Source organism: Paralichthys olivaceus, chromosome 3 (genome assembly GCF_024713975.1).
Source record: "Paralichthys olivaceus isolate ysfri-2021 chromosome 3, ASM2471397v2, whole genome shotgun sequence".
NCBI classification, from domain to species: Eukaryota; Metazoa; Chordata; class Actinopteri; order Pleuronectiformes; family Paralichthyidae; genus Paralichthys; species Paralichthys olivaceus.
Window position 1 is genome coordinate 15853558 of NC_091095.1, and position 15805 is coordinate 15869362.

At 39.2% G+C, this 15805-nt stretch overlaps 1 protein-coding gene across 2 annotated transcripts; it reads right to left on the reverse strand.

Annotated features, from left to right (window-relative positions):
• Positions 1-118: 118 nt before the first annotated feature.
• Positions 119-14848, reverse strand: sh3gl1b (SH3-domain GRB2-like 1b). 2 transcript variants are annotated; one of them, XM_069522193.1, is made up of 10 exons: positions 14452-14841; positions 9366-9434; positions 8474-8546; positions 8248-8391; positions 8004-8137; positions 7714-7872; positions 5266-5369; positions 5008-5141; positions 4047-4094; positions 119-2819 (listed from the first exon to the last, which is right to left on the reverse strand). In XM_069522193.1, exons 1-10 carry the CDS (start codon positions 14494-14496, stop codon positions 2626-2628), a joined length of 1104 nt encoding a protein of 367 aa, XP_069378294.1. In that variant the 5' UTR covers positions 14497-14841; the 3' UTR covers positions 119-2625. The 2 variants fall into 2 exon arrangements, with proteins under 2 accessions (XP_069378294.1, XP_019936513.1); XM_020080954.2 differs by lacking the exon at positions 4047-4094 and having other exon boundaries at positions 14452-14848.
• Between the last annotated feature and the right edge of the window lie 957 nt (positions 14849-15805).

Consider the following 15805-nt stretch of genomic DNA (forward strand, 5'->3'; position numbering starts at 1 on the left):
TAATTGATCTGTCAAATATCAATGTGACTGCATGAGTCTGGAAAACAATTATGTAAATTGAAAGTGCACTGGTTGTCAGAGGCATAAAACTGAATTAAAAGCATTTTCAAAGCCATGATTTGATGTCAGAAGACAACGCATTTGTCCTTTTTATTTATTGTAAGAATGGGTGGAGTTGGGGGAAGAGAGAGAGGCATGTACAAATACTTTGATAATAAAAGACAAAATATTGCGGTTAAATTCTGTACTCACGTAAAAAGGCAACTGAAATCTAAGACATACATTTACAAGGTGTAACATAGGACTACATGCAGAGATTAATTTAAAACATTTTAAAGGTCTTATATATAAAAAATAATACTATAGAGATCCAGAGTGATTTTTACGCTGTTTAAGACTGATTAACAAATGCATAGCCCTTTAAAAAATGAAATCAGTGGGACATTTTTTCACACAAGGATTAAACTCTACACAAAAGCAGTTTCCACAGGTGGTTTGTGGACAAAACGTCAATTATCTCAACACAACATGTTCAGGAAAACTGCTGTAGTGTCATAAATGTGCAGACATACGCACACATGAATTTCAACTTTACACAGGAAAAGTGCCAATGGCTACAAATAAAACCAAAAGTAGAAAAAAAGAAACTCAACCATTGTTTTTTTAAGTAGCTAGGTTAGGTTTTGGTTGCTGTATTAGTTGCCGTTTCTTCCCTCCTTTCTTTTCCGAAGGCACTCACAAAGCTAACAAGGACTTTTTTTTATGTTTTATTACAGTGTGACCCAGGCAGCACCTCCTACAGCCTTTTAACTTTGCCCTGAACTTGATACAAGCAATGAAATGTTGTAAGATCAGCGATGTAAACATATGTAGACGAGGACCAAACTAACGTCTGGCAGCGTGGAGTGAAGGACAAACACAAACAACAGGGGGAATGTAGCAGAAACATTGAAACAGTATTTTTCATTCATTAAAACTCCCCCCCCGAAGACAATCGGACTGATTACACAAGTTTGGTAAAGATTAATTGGTAACAAGGGTTCTCCAAATTATTCCAATTATCATTTTTCCCTTGATGTTTTCCCTTTCACTCCAGGTGTTTCCCTCATACTGTACAGTGTACTAGACTCCACATGCAGGTTGTGCCGACTGTAGCTCAATCCAAAACAAGAAACCAGCCTTGTCTAAATAGATTAAAACACCAGTCTAAATCAGCCCATGACACTAACAAATAAATCAAATCAAAGCCTCCGTCAGCGTCAGATTAACAGGGGTCGGACACGGCTTCAAAGCAGAAACGAGTTTCACATTCTCAAACATATGAGGGCAGATACAAAAAGTGGGACAATCGTTGAAGAATATGAGAGAGAGAGAGAGAGAGTCGCTGCCAGCAGCGTCGTCTAGTCAGGCACTGCAAGAAAAACAGGTGCCTACGACAGGGCTCAAAAGACAATAAAGGGCATAACATGATGACACGAACAGACCCAACACTACATGAATATATGGCTGTTTCAGAATATCCGAGCGCACTTGGTGATATGTTACTATTACATTTTATAAAGACTTTTTGGCTCTGTCCTTTCTATCAAACAGACTAGCAGACAAACAAATGATCATTCTACACACGCTTGCCTTAAGTGACAAAAAGGTGCAAGGTCTGCATTTAAACTTTGGGTCATTGTATAATGTAAGTCTGTCACACACACACACACATCAATCTCATCTGAGGACCAAGGTGCAAGTACATTATCTCACATATTCGGTAAGTCGTTCTACTCTTAAAAACTACTGTGGTAAGGTGAGACTAATACTAATCAAATACTGAAATGATAAGAAAAAACCTGTTGTCTTGTGATGCTTCTGTAGCATCATCATCATCATCATCATCATCATCAATGCACAGGTGAGAAAAAGAGCATTAACAAAACCTGGAAACTGTCTAACTCACAAATCTGAGATACACTTCGAAATGTCATGTCTAGTTTCATTTTAGTTTAGGTGAAAGTAATTCTCAATCACGCCAACAGGAGGCAGCACGAGCTGTTGGCCAAATCAGAAAGACAGCATAATCATTTTTTCGGTTCTCAATTTTGAAATGAGAATGATTTTCAGTCAGTTTACATTAAACATATGAATTAACTGTGAGGTTTGAGTTGGCCTCTCCAGGCTGAAAACTGACTGTTACACTGGTGACCAACCTGAGTTTCAAACAGACTCTAGTTGCACAAAGAAAATAATATAAATGCATCTTTCCAGTCATCAGATTTTAACTATATCAGTAATTTGTGGTTAATGAAAAAATATTGCTTAGAAATATTTCATCAGTTTATTATTAAAGAAATATTTCCTACTATCGGATAAAATGTGATGACATGTTGTGTTCATCTCTAGATCCTTTTACCTTTGGGTGAAACAGGTTGAAATTCTGCTCTGGACTCTGAAATGTAACCAACACACCCCAGAACAAGATGACAAAAAGTGCTCATCTGTGAGGCCGACACTGGTGCTGAAGGTGAAAATGAATCTTCTGCGGATCATTCCTCGGCTTCACTTTCCTCCCTCTCTGTAATTTCTACTTGCTCTCTCCATCTCCACCAGTCTCCTCTCAGCTCTCTCGCTCTTGTATTAGTGTGGCAATGGGACGAGGACCTCGACATAGTTGAGGGGGAAGAACCCCGACTGGCTGTTCAGCATGCCCTCGTACCAGTTTTCGTCGATCTGATTGGTCAGGGTGATGATGTCGCCCTCGCGGAAGCCCAGCTCGCCCTCGTTCTCCGGCTCAAAGTCGTACAGCGCCTTACAGCTCGGCTGCTCCGGTGCTGAGAAAACAACAAGCAAGGAGAGAAATAAGAAGATGATGGAATGAAAGGCTGAAAGATTCTGGATAAGCTCACACAGTGAAGAGTCACAGCAGTTTCACAAAAGTCACGTTTTTATACACAAGTGAAACATTAGTATATGTTAAGTCAGATCGACTGCAACACAGCACTGCAAACAAGCTCAACAGCGCTGACAGATTTGATCCATGACCAAAGACAACAGCATCCTATGACACCAGGATTGTGTGACTGTTCTCCCTCATCTGTCTTTTCTTCTGTTCGTTCTATCTGTTCCTCTGTTACTTCTCACAGATCAGCAGAGGAGAATGAGGCTCCGAACACAAACTGGCCTTTTTTTGTCGCCAAACAATTTTCTCATTGTGTCAAGTCCACCCCACAGACTGCTGGGTAGGCGAGAGAACGGGAACGTGTCTCATTCTCTGTGTTTTTCTCCTTACTATGTTAATTTATAAAGCCAGAAAAATTGTACTTAAACACTTTTTACTATTAAAGACATTACTCCAAAGGTAGGTTGTATTAGGAGACTCTTCAGATGCTAAAAGAATCAGTTTACTTAATGTGCAAATTGTGAGACATGAAAAAGACGGGTGTCTACAGACGATTTTTTAAGACCTTTTTTTATTTAATAGCACTAGCAATGAAATATAAGACCAAGCTTGTGAATCAATCATTAACAAGCTAGCAGCCTGACAAGAAAGAAATGAGTTTAATACAAAGCTAACCAGGTATAAGTTTATGATGCAGCGCATACCAGAGCTAATAATCCTTAGTTTGGTCTGGCATAAAGTACCCAATTCTTGCATTTCATTATTTATGATAAGTCTCCCCTTAATGTAAAATTAACCTCTAAACAGTCAATTGTATGTACAGTATAGTAAAAAAATATAATCTTGATTTTTCTTTTAGGTTTATTAAATAACACAGAACCAGTCACTGTAGAGCTGTTAATACTTGTCAGTTAAGTCAGGTTACAGTATCAACAGCACAAGATGTGAATTTCATACAATGTCAAAAACACACATGCAATGCACATACAACATGAGCACAATCAATAACCAATTTTGTGCCGAGCCGTTGAGCAGCAGCTTGTAGCGAACTTCATACGTTTCACACCAGAAGCTGCACAAACACAGCCCGGTTCTGGACCATGACTGAAAGTGTGACAGCGAGTGTGACAAAAAATGGCCCACACAATCTGTGACTCACACAATGTTGGTTTCCTAAAGGACAATCTGGCCAAGTGAAAAAACGGCTCTGATGATGTCACGGGAAAAAGGAAGAGGGTCAGTTGGAGAAAGGCCATTGAGATGACAGGACACACACACACTCACTAACATGAACCCCTCCCCCTCACACAGACACACACATCCATTTTCTAATGATCAACAACTTTGAGAGTCAAACATTCAGAGCATGCCAGCAATTGAAAAGCCTCAAACTGGAAAAAGAATATCAAATGTGTGCCAAATGTTTCTGACATGTTCGTGTACAGTGGTTGCAGATCTTCAACAATCATGTGATGGGGGCACAGTTGTTTTTACAATTTAGTTTCTTACAGATTTTTAAGAGAGCAGGAGTGTTGGTGCATTGCGAGTCTGTGTGTAGAAACAGCCGAGGTTTGTTGTTGTACAACTTTTCTGTGGCAGCTCTTCAACACATATCCTGTGTAGTTCTTTTATGTGACTTAGAAAGAGTGAAAACAAAAAATGTCAGACAAAGTTTGTACTGTTCTTTGTTTTGTTCTCTGACACCAACTGTATACTCACTCACTTCATCATTTTAAAGGTCCAAATGTAATGTAGAATAATCCTCATGATGTTTTCACTAGTTCGTTTCATCTAAATTGTATGAGTTGTAGTTTTCTTTACCCCAGAAAAGGCCCTTTATATTTACATACTTTATATTTACATCGAGGGGGTCCTCTCTACAAAGGCCGCCATGTTTTTTATATTAGTCCAGACTGGACAAACTAAACACCTTTTGAGTTTTTATGACAACTGAAGGCTGCCACAGGTTCTTTTTCATTTTTGGAAGGAGAGGGTGAGGTGAGGGGTGTTCAGCTGCAACATGTGATTTCAACACTCGATATCACTAAATTCTACCAATTGTACCTTTAACATTCAGGGTTAGTTTAATATTATTTTAGAGCCTCTCAGTTGTTTCTTACCTGAGTTACATGAGGGTGGAGGTGCCATTGATGTTGAGTATCCGCCGTTTGAGTGGTTGTCATCTCCAAAGTCATAGATAGGTTTGGGTTTGGGTGTGTATTCACGTCTCGGTCGAGACTGAGCATCATTCATCCTTTAAAAAAAGATAAATGGAAACAAGTCTTGCATTCTGAATAATAAATACAAAGTGTCTGGAGAGACTGAGAATAAACAAGACTTGAAAAGCTCCAAGCTGCACTCAAGTTGTATTAATGCACCTGTCGCGGAGTTTGTCAGAAAGCTCATCCAGCACCTGCACAGCCTGTTTGTGGTACTGCAGCTGAGACTCCACCAGAGACGAGAGCTGGCTCACCTGCTCGATCTACACACACACACACACACACACACACACACACACACACACACACACACACACACACACACACACACACACACACACACACACACACACACAACACACACACAACACACACACGTAAGACAATCAATGCTTAATTATATATGATTACCAATTCCAAAGGATAAACTGTTCCAAATAATACAGAGTTCACTGCACCTTTAAGAGACATTATCATTAAGCTCGTGTGTAATGTGTAATGTTTATAAAAATAAAAAAAAATTAAATAAAAATCACAGAATTGTCATATGTCACAGAATAATCATAACTTGTGGTCTGCTATGCTTTTTTGAGCATTCAACCTAATCTCAAAATAATATTAAATTAGGATTATTTGATTGTGCGGTCAAAAATCTTTTCATATGTGGCAGTTAAAGGAAACAAAATAAAAGAGTTAAAACAGGAAATATGGAACAGGCTGACTTCCTCTTGGTAGTAGTCATATTCACATTGGCAACTTGCCCTCAATTTTACTAAACCCCTGCTGAGCTGTTGTATAACAAAAACACACTGATTAGTTTAGATGTGCATGCACTCTTCAATAGGTAAAACTAGCTCAAAACGTGCAGTCTAATAAAACTGTCCTCCAGTAATAAACGTTTTTATCAATGTACCGATTCTGTATTGTTCCATTATACTGACAGGCGTTTCTATTATTTTGTCCACCCCTTTAGATCGAAGAACATCGGCAAAAATAACACAAACGCCTCTCTGTATAATGTAATACAGTTTAACAGCACCACAGACTATAGCCTCCATGTGGTCAGAATGTTAAAGCAATCCTTCTCTATAAGTTTCAACAACACACTATAAATAAAGACAGAAGCCACATCTCCATTTCCTTCCACAGTACAAACATTTACCCAAAATATTCAGTACTTCCATCAAGGAGATAGCTGAGCCAACATATTGTCGGAACAGGGCTCAGCGTGCTCGGGTCAAGTATCCACACTGTAGTTGTACGAGCAGTAATGAACTGGCACCTGAAAAAAAAGTTCTCAGCTGTTCTATGCTCCTGTGCCCCCTCACGTACTGGTGTGTTCACTGGCTCTCATGTACAAGGCAAACAAACGCTCTCACTGCTGAACCCAATGAATGATTAAATGTTATAACTGTTCAACTACAGCTATTTAAAGAATGCTTATCTGCAGTGCCAGTGTTCTCTGTGCTGAACGGGTGTGTTTCACTGAGATTTACACGTCAAACTGTAGCTGTGTATTTGCCCTGTGGGTGTGCAATGGACAGAAGCCTTCCACAACAACAGTGAAGCTCAGGAAAACTCTACAGTGAAGCAAGCAATGAAATGTTTGACATGATAGTTGTAGCAATAAATATAACAAGAAGGTCAAGGCTGAAAATAAGTTTCCTTTAAATGTTCCATATTAAAAGCTACATCCTCCTCCCCTTTGACTTGATTGTAAAATTGCATGAAGAACTTCAGTATTCAGACTATATTTGAGGCATGTGCACTGTGTTTAAAGTTGTCACTATGTCACTATAGCTGCTTTCAGACATACACTGGACTCCACAGTTCTTTCGAATATTTCCAGAGGAGGCGCATGTTTGAACGCAAATGTCCAAGTGAGACGGTAGATCACTAGAAGTTTCCACGGTATAATTTAGTTGGGAGGAGGTGAAGTGAGATTTGACAGAGCCCCCTCACAATTCTGTTTTCTCTCTATTCTCTTCTTCCGACAATGATTCATTGATGGAAAACATGACAATGACCTGAATATCTGTAATTTATCAACTAGGGCAGAATATAATATACTGACAAGCGATGCATGATGCATGGAACACCACTTATTGCAGTTCAAGCTGTCTTTTGTTTACATATGATACAATTTTGATATATCTTGCAGCCCTCGTGGGAACACAGCAGGAGATCCCCCGCTGGATTTACTGCGAGCGAGCGTTGGGTTAACACGCTACAGACACAAAAATTAAAAAAAACAAACAAAAAGAAGTCAAATATTTCTGGTGACAAAGCGGTGACACGCACGTAGAAGACACAGACAAAGACATCAAGAGAGTTTGTGGTGATGAGAGCTGACAACAGTGTCGGGGTGCCGTAAACATGATGACGTGATTTGGCAGTGGAATTAATATAAGGATTTGATGCTGTTGTGGACGCGTCTGTGCAGAAAAAAATCCTGCTGCGTTGTGCATGTGTAAAAGGCAAACTACGGTTAAACTCCGTAGCCAACTCTTCAGATACCAGTAGGTCATGTCTGAAAAGGGCGTATGTTTAATATAACTATAAACACTAGATACCACACACACTTGACAGTAACGAATAAATCCTCACATCAGTCTCCAACAAGTTGTACATGCTGGTCTCAGCCACTTCCTTTGACTCGTGAAACTTCTCTAGGGCCTGTCGAACCTCCTCATCTGGGATCTTGCCCTGACGCTTTTTCTTGTAGTCATAGTCCAGGCGACGACCCTCAAGCTTCTTGAGGTGGTGCTGAAGAAAGCAGAATGGAATGATAGAGGAAGGTTTTTCTGATTTCTCTTAACCTCAGACCATTAGAGGGTTTAATCCACAAAATAGTTTATTTCCCCCATCGTATCAAAGGCTGTTAGTGTTTCACATACCTGTATCTCTCTTAGGTCTTTGTCACAGAGCCCTTGCAACGGATCAATGAAGTTCTGCTTAACATCGATGTCTAGAGAGTCTTTGACTTCTGCCAATCTCTTCATGGCCTCTCCTACATCTACTAGTGCTCCGCCTAAACCACACAGACAGAGATTAAAGACTCAGTGACATTAGTGCATTTACAGTTTAAAGCATTTGAAGTAATCATAGCACCACCAGGCCACATGTTCACAAACATCTTACCAAAGTTCGTTTCTTCTCCCAGTTCCCGTCCATATTTGCCCATACACTCTCCTAATAACCCCTCAGCCTGAGGATAACCTGGGTTCTTCACTTGACCACGAATCTTTGACATGGTGTTTAACATGGACAGTTTGGCACGAGACGCTGGTGGAGTAAGTTTTAACAAATATTAATCACATAGTTTAAACCATTTAAATACATGCATGTAAACCGATGTTGTTCTCACCTGGGTTGGGCTGAAGGTACTCTGATGTTTTGGAGATGACCTCCACTACTGCTTTACTGGTCACATCTACTTTCTACATAACACAACAAACACACACATCACAAGTATACAAAAGAGCTACTGTAGTCACAGAACTAATAAGACTGACTGGCAAAGGAGGTATTCATCACTTTCATTTTTCTGTTCCAAGGTGTTTGCATGCACTCTAAGGTATCTTTAAATTCAGTATGTTATTCCCTTTTACTTTTCTTTATTTTCTTAAGCATTTAAGCAGCTACAGTGAAATGGGGAGAGTGGGAAAGACACGCAGCAAACGGCCAGGTTCAAATCGAACCTGCAGCTGATGCAGGAGGACCCAAGCCCCTCTGTAAATGGGGTGCACCCTAGGTCACCTGGTAAAACGGGTGCCCATTGAAGGTTTTTTTTCAATCCTATCAAGTTTGGAAAAACATAATATATTACGGTCACATATACATTTAAACTTGGGCTCCAGTAAAGTTTCATTCTTATAATTGGTTGGTGTTTTTAGTCCAAATATTTAATAAACTATATTAGAAGACTAGATGTTGACACCAGTGAATTTTGGCTTTTTTACTTTAAAAAAGACGTGTACCGTTTATTGTGTAACTCACTGATTTTGTTTTTAAAAAGCTGATCATATCTTCTTAACATTAGTTTTCAATGTCATCCACTCAATTTCTTCATAAACACTGAGGTCAGGAAATTTCCTCAACCAACAAAGGAAGCATGATGTTTTAAATTAGTTGCACATATGAAGAATTATCAGTAAAAACACCAGGATGTTTATGTACTGAGTGAAAGAAACAATCAGGTTTACAGCTTTGGTTAAAGACGTTTCTTATTTAAGACCACAGACAGATGCCTCTCTTACCCGTTCCAAGTCTCTGAAGTCATCATCTAGTTTAGTTCCTTCTGCTCCTCCGACTTTCTCACTTACCATCTAGAGGGAGAGAAAGATGAGTGCAAATGAATTAATGCTGCTCATAAGGTTCTGATTTAAGTGGGAAACAAGCCTAAGCTTGTATCTAATTTAGACTTGGACATGTTTGCTCTGTGTAGGAAATGCATATTATGGACACATCTTTTAGGAAAATGAATGTGAGGGAAGCAGCAAACAGTAAATATTGTACAAATCCATCTGTTACCCAAACTCCTCTGTTGACTGAAACAAGAGTTTAGAATAACAGGTAACTGTGCAGCAAAACACTAGAAATAAAAACGGACATCGACATGACAAGTGATTCACACTTTCCTTGCTTTACACTTTGCAGGATGAAAAAAAACTGGACCAGCACACTCCATTATTTCCATCTCGGTAAAGACAATATGCTTCAACTTAAGCAGACTGAAATATGTTGATTGAAAGCACATGTATTTCCAGTGAGATCTCTCAGCCTGTTTTTAGCCAACAGAAAAAACCGAAGAAATGGAAACAGCCACCTTCCTGTACAGTATAAGCACGGTTATACGTCATTTTTTGGAGTCAGAAATAAACAACAAAGAACATTTGCATGTACTGCTGTGACAATTTAACATAATTAAAATCTTATCTTGACTGCTGTGTCCATGAGCTATATAGAATGAGCAGAAAAACAATTCCCATCCATTGCTACCACTCAGATCATAAAAAGCCTATACAACTAACAACTAAGTTGTACAAAGTCAAAAGCAAACCACAATAACTAATCTATGCCTTTCTTATGTTTATGCCATGATTCCAGTCAAACTGACTCTCTACACCTTTTTATAAAACTTCAGTCACACTAGGACGTGCTGTTGTGAACCTGACTTGCTCTTGTTCATTGATGTTCCAAGGTACGTTGTTGCATCCCTGTGGTTAATCATTAATTATGTTGCGCTGTAACATTAACAGAGGGAGTATTTCAATCTGTCTAGACAGTTAATGAAACACCAAGAGAGAGATCCTGACAAAGGAATAAAGAAGTTACAAATATTAGCTTTTTATTCGTAAGCACACCAAGTATTGTCCTTACAAAGTTTCCGAGGCATGTTAACAATGAGAGATTCTTTTGACAGGTCAAACTAAATTAAAATTCAGGGAATGTATATTTGCAAGGCCTGGAATACAATATATACAACTTTACAGATTGACAAAATTACCTTTTCAGATGCTCTTTACTTATGGAAATGTAAATAAGATATATCCAGTATTTGTTTAGATTAAGATACGAATTTCTCTGTAGCCCAACCCCTTTTTTGACTGGCTGTTAAAAATGGCTGATATGAGCCTTTCACAAAGATAGCTGTATTAGCGTTTGTTTTCAGATATGCACCAAAATGAAAACTTTATTTCAATTTAATAAAAAATGCAGGAAAGATTTTTTAAGTGTCAAATATCAAGCCTCCATTACATATCTCTTTCATTAAGGTTTAAAACATATACAGATATACATATTGACTGATTGTTGTTGGAAAAATGTATATTGGTAAGGATCTACTTTTCTCCCCTGACCTTTACTTTAAATGTACTCATCTATGATTGAGCAACAGCAATGTTATTTCCTGCATGACTCAAACTGATGGCCATTTTGTGATTACTGGAACAACCAAGACTTCGACTCTGGCAAAAAAGCTTATTTGTGTTATGATGGGTGAAATTCAAACTAGTACACTGAGCAAACAGCAACATGAGTTTATCTACTCAAAGATTCTATTATAACAAAAAGAGAAAAAATAAATTGAGGTTACTCCAGAACCTCAGCAGCAGTGGACAGTCTTTAGCTTCACTGTCTAGTGTCAGGATCTTGAGGTTATGTGCTGAATCTCAGCTGTGTGCAGAAAGCACATGACAGGGGGCCTTGGGGGATTCAGGTCACAAGTAAAGATACAACCTCAACTCTCAGTCTACTCACACATGTTTGCTATCTTATCTTTCTGGGTACAAAAACCAGCCTTACAAGACTTCTGGTGAGGAGTGATTGATTGAACTCATGATTGGTGTTTCTATTTTGTTATAAGCCACTAAACTTAAGATTGCAGTCTTTTCTGACTTTGGGAAGTAAAAAAAAAAAGAAAACCATTTCAGAATAATCTGTTGGCCACTTTACGCCATAGCTTTTTAAAATGAGATTATCAAGTCCTCAGACCTGTGTAAAATTGTATTTACATGCACACAGGCTCAAATGAATGGAGGCTAAAAACATCCACAAAAGGTTGTAATTGGGAAGTTTTGGTATAAACAAAACACAGCTACAAGAGAGATCAGTCTACTACAGGTAACCTTTTGATCATAACAACAGGGTATTAGTTAAATGGTAGTTCACTATCATAAGGCAGAGTGCAAGCTCCTGTTTGGCTTTAGATGACGTGAAGATTTCAAAGTACCAGACTGATGCAGATTCATGTTGTTTTGACTCTACCTGAGAAAATGGCAGTCAAACATGATGGCTAAGGTTAAAGCCTTCATATGTAATAATACATCTTGAGCACAGATTTGAAAGAGTAAAAAGAAAACTTGTTGTTGGAGACCGCACACTGTCCAGAAATTAGATCACTGAAAACTAGGTCAAAGTAGAGATAAAATGCAGAGTTAAAGCTGTGACACAGCAGTACATGAGGAAATTACACTTCAAAAGGAAATAATGTGGATGTGATCAGACACCCAAAGTGAAGGTGCAGTGATTTCACAGCATTTCTGGTCCTACGTAGAAAAATAGCTGTAATTCTCAAGACATCAATTGACCTTAGGCTTAAGACTATTTTTTATGTCTGCATCCATTCCCAATATTTTCCCATCATACATTATGGAAACTTTAAACTCCAACTCCCTCCTGGTTATGTCAAGTAAATCAGTGAGCTTTTATACACACAGGAGCCAAGTACCAATCCGCACTAGAGGAGAGTGATATGAATAAACAAAGTTCTCTACATTATCATATGTAAATGAATGTTGTGATATTGTTAAATATCATGCTATAATTGTTTTATCATAGACACAGGAGAAATTATTGGATATAACATGCAATGACTATACAACTATACAAGAAAAGCAGGCAGACCTGAAAAATCTTAATATTTTATCACATTGAGGAAATATAAAGTATGAAGGAGAACTTGCTCCTCATGCTGATATGCAGGATTGTCCTCAAATGATCCAATACATCCAGAGATATTAAATCTCATAGATATCATTAAATTGGTTCTGCTCTTCTTAAAAGACCCTGTTAGATGCACCAGTAGTGATCAGTCTACACACCTGTATTATGACTCTCAACTAAGAGTATTATTAACCAAAATGTGGATTATATCGCAGACTTATTATAATTCCCATAAACCGGCTTAATCCTCATGAAGTCTGCACTAAACTCTAATCTAGTTTTTATCAATATATCCGTACTCTAATCCTTTCTTACTGTACACACCCTTGTTATGATGAAAGCGGCAGGTCAGAAATGTAACATTTAAGTGTGATGCTTTGAAGAGGCTTATTATGCTATTATTTCAAACCTATGCTTTGGTCCAACAAAATGCATTATTTTGTATTAATAACATTTAATTGTTCTTATATTACATAAACATTTTTAAAAGAGAAAATAACCACTGGATAACAAATTGTTCATATGGCTGCTCAAAAATTCTGACTGCAGTTGTCCAGCACCAGTCCAGGACCAGTCTATTAACTTAAATCTGTCATCTCTATTCAGGAATAACATCTGCTCACACTTGTCAAACCTCAAACCTCTGAGTGCCTTTTATTTGGAGCATTTCAGTGCCCCTTGAATGTGACATGACATGGTTTTTACAGATTTTGTTTAGTTTCTCAGAAAAACACCCGATAAGGAAGGAGAGAAAGTAAAAGAGAAAAAACAAGGATACTGCAATTTCCACAACCAACTTCCTGCATGCCTCCAGCCATAGAAAGTCTGAGCTATGTCAAGTGTTATTGAGTCTCATGGAGTTTTGGCAAGAAAAGCCGCTGCATTGCAGTCAAATAAAGGGGAAGCACACTCGTACACACTCCCCCTTCTCTGCATCACTCCTCAGGGCCAATTTTTCACGCACAAACCGTCTCCATCACCTTTACTATTCATTTTCACTACATTCACAACCACCAGGCTTGACATGACAGCTTGTGGATCGGAGTTATTTTTCCTCCCAGGCAAACCTACAGGGATCTGAGTGTGTTCCTGTCAGGAAACTGGGGCAGAAACCAAATGTCTTTCCTGCTTAGATCAGCAGGGGAAGGAAGGAAAGCGACTCCAACAAAAATCTCTGCCCGTCCCCACCCTTAACTGAGAGAGCTGGCTTACATTACAAACATCTGTGTTTTTCACCTTCATCAACAACACTGACATTTCTAATTCGTTGGTTTTTACATCTCAACTGCTCTAAATATTGATCTGACTCACTTCACCGAACACAACACACAGCTGGAACATTACAAAAGCAGCTTGGGTTCGACTACATCAGCTTCACCACATGTTTACATTCTGGTTTCGATTACTCATTATTTTTCTTATGTTGTTTTATACTCACTCACCAGGAAAGACCCTGAGGCCAACTATGCAAATTGCTGAGTGTCTCTTGAATCTGAATCATTACACAACTACATAAGAAAAACTTTAAAGCACATGAATATAAAATAGTTGCATGTAGTTATAGCTTGATAAGGCTACTCAACGTTAGTTAAAGTTAGCTAAAAGCTAGTTAGATTGACGTTAACGTTGCAAAACATCAAAAGATGTCTGGTAACTTTAATGCTAGCTGTAAAAGAACAAGTGAAACCAGATATTAATAACCCTGATATTTTCAACACAGACACAAGTTGTTTTTTTCAGTTTCATGGAGTTAACACAATAACGTCCACCTTGACACAGCGTTGATCAACATTAGCCAGCCACAAACCGTTAGCTACACATGCTAATATCGAGGCTAGCTCGCTAACGCTGCCTGACAGCCGCTAGCTAAAGAGAAGAGGAGAAAAAGTTTCTGCAAACCTGGCTGGCTTTATAAAACTGCTTCTTCAGGCCCGCTACCGACATCTTGAGCCCCGGCTTCCCTCAAGGCTCCGACGAAGTAGTAAAATGGGTCAACGACAGGAGCACGGTTAGCGGAGCAGTCAGTCAGAGAAGGGGCAGAAATGTTCCCCAGGAATCATAGGACCGCACAGCCGTCACTCCAAGTCGGGACACGCCAACTGACCACGTCCACGTCGAGGGTGCCTCTCCCCCGCTGTCTGTCTCCTGGGGTGACGGGGCAAACCGTGGAGAAACAGAAGAAACCCTCCACAACACTGTTTCCTGACCTGGAGACACAGACAGTTACCGAGACACGGAGCGACAGACCCGCAGCGGCCACCGTGAACTAAAGTTTCCCCAGTTCACTCCTCAGATTTAATGTGACGGTTGAATTGGTGCACACCGCCCCCTGCTGGATGGAGCATGCGACACACCCGCCTGTCTGCTGCTGGCCACATGTTCACGGTCTCACAGAACAGATGTTTACAAGCTCATCAACCTCTGTCCCCCACAGTCTCACAGAACAGATGTTTACAAGCTCATCAACCTCTGTCCCCCACAGTCTCACAGAACAGATGTTTACAAGCTCATCAACCTCTGTCCCCCACAGTAAAGGGGCCTCAGACCTGGGACCCCCACAGTAAAGGGGCCTCAGACCTGGGACCCCCACAGTAAAGGGGCCTCAGACCTGGGACCCCCACCAACCCCCGGAGGTGGTTGAAGCATGCAAAGGATATCAATATGAGCCAGTTCACAAAATATGTCAACAATGCTTCTTGTGGTGCTTCAAATTGACCTGACGCTGTCGCAAAACATAAAATTACTACTTTGCTGTGTATTCTAGTACTTTATTGTGTTTCATTCACTTAGGGAGTATGTACGAGTATGTTATGTTTATTTCATTCTATTTTGAGATATTTTAATTCTTCGTATCTGTTTTTATTGCTACTTCGCTCTAAGTGCAATGCCCTTGACATTCTGCTGTTACACAATCATTTCCCAAATTGTGATCCATAAAGTCTATCGATCAATTAATTCTATCAACGTATGGTTACTATTCAACGTATGGTTACTGTATTATAAGTTAACTCTAATGTAGAAGTTCATTCTAATGTATGTTCAATGTATGTTACTGCAACTGGATGCTTGAATTTCCTTACATTTATCTATCTATCCATCCATCCATCCATCCATCTATCGATCTATCTATCTATCTATCTATCTATCTATCTATCTATCTATCTATCTATCTATCTATCGATCTAACTGAATAACTAAAATGCTTTCAGACATGCACTGAACTCCAGAGGGGCTTTATGTGTCAGCACAAAAG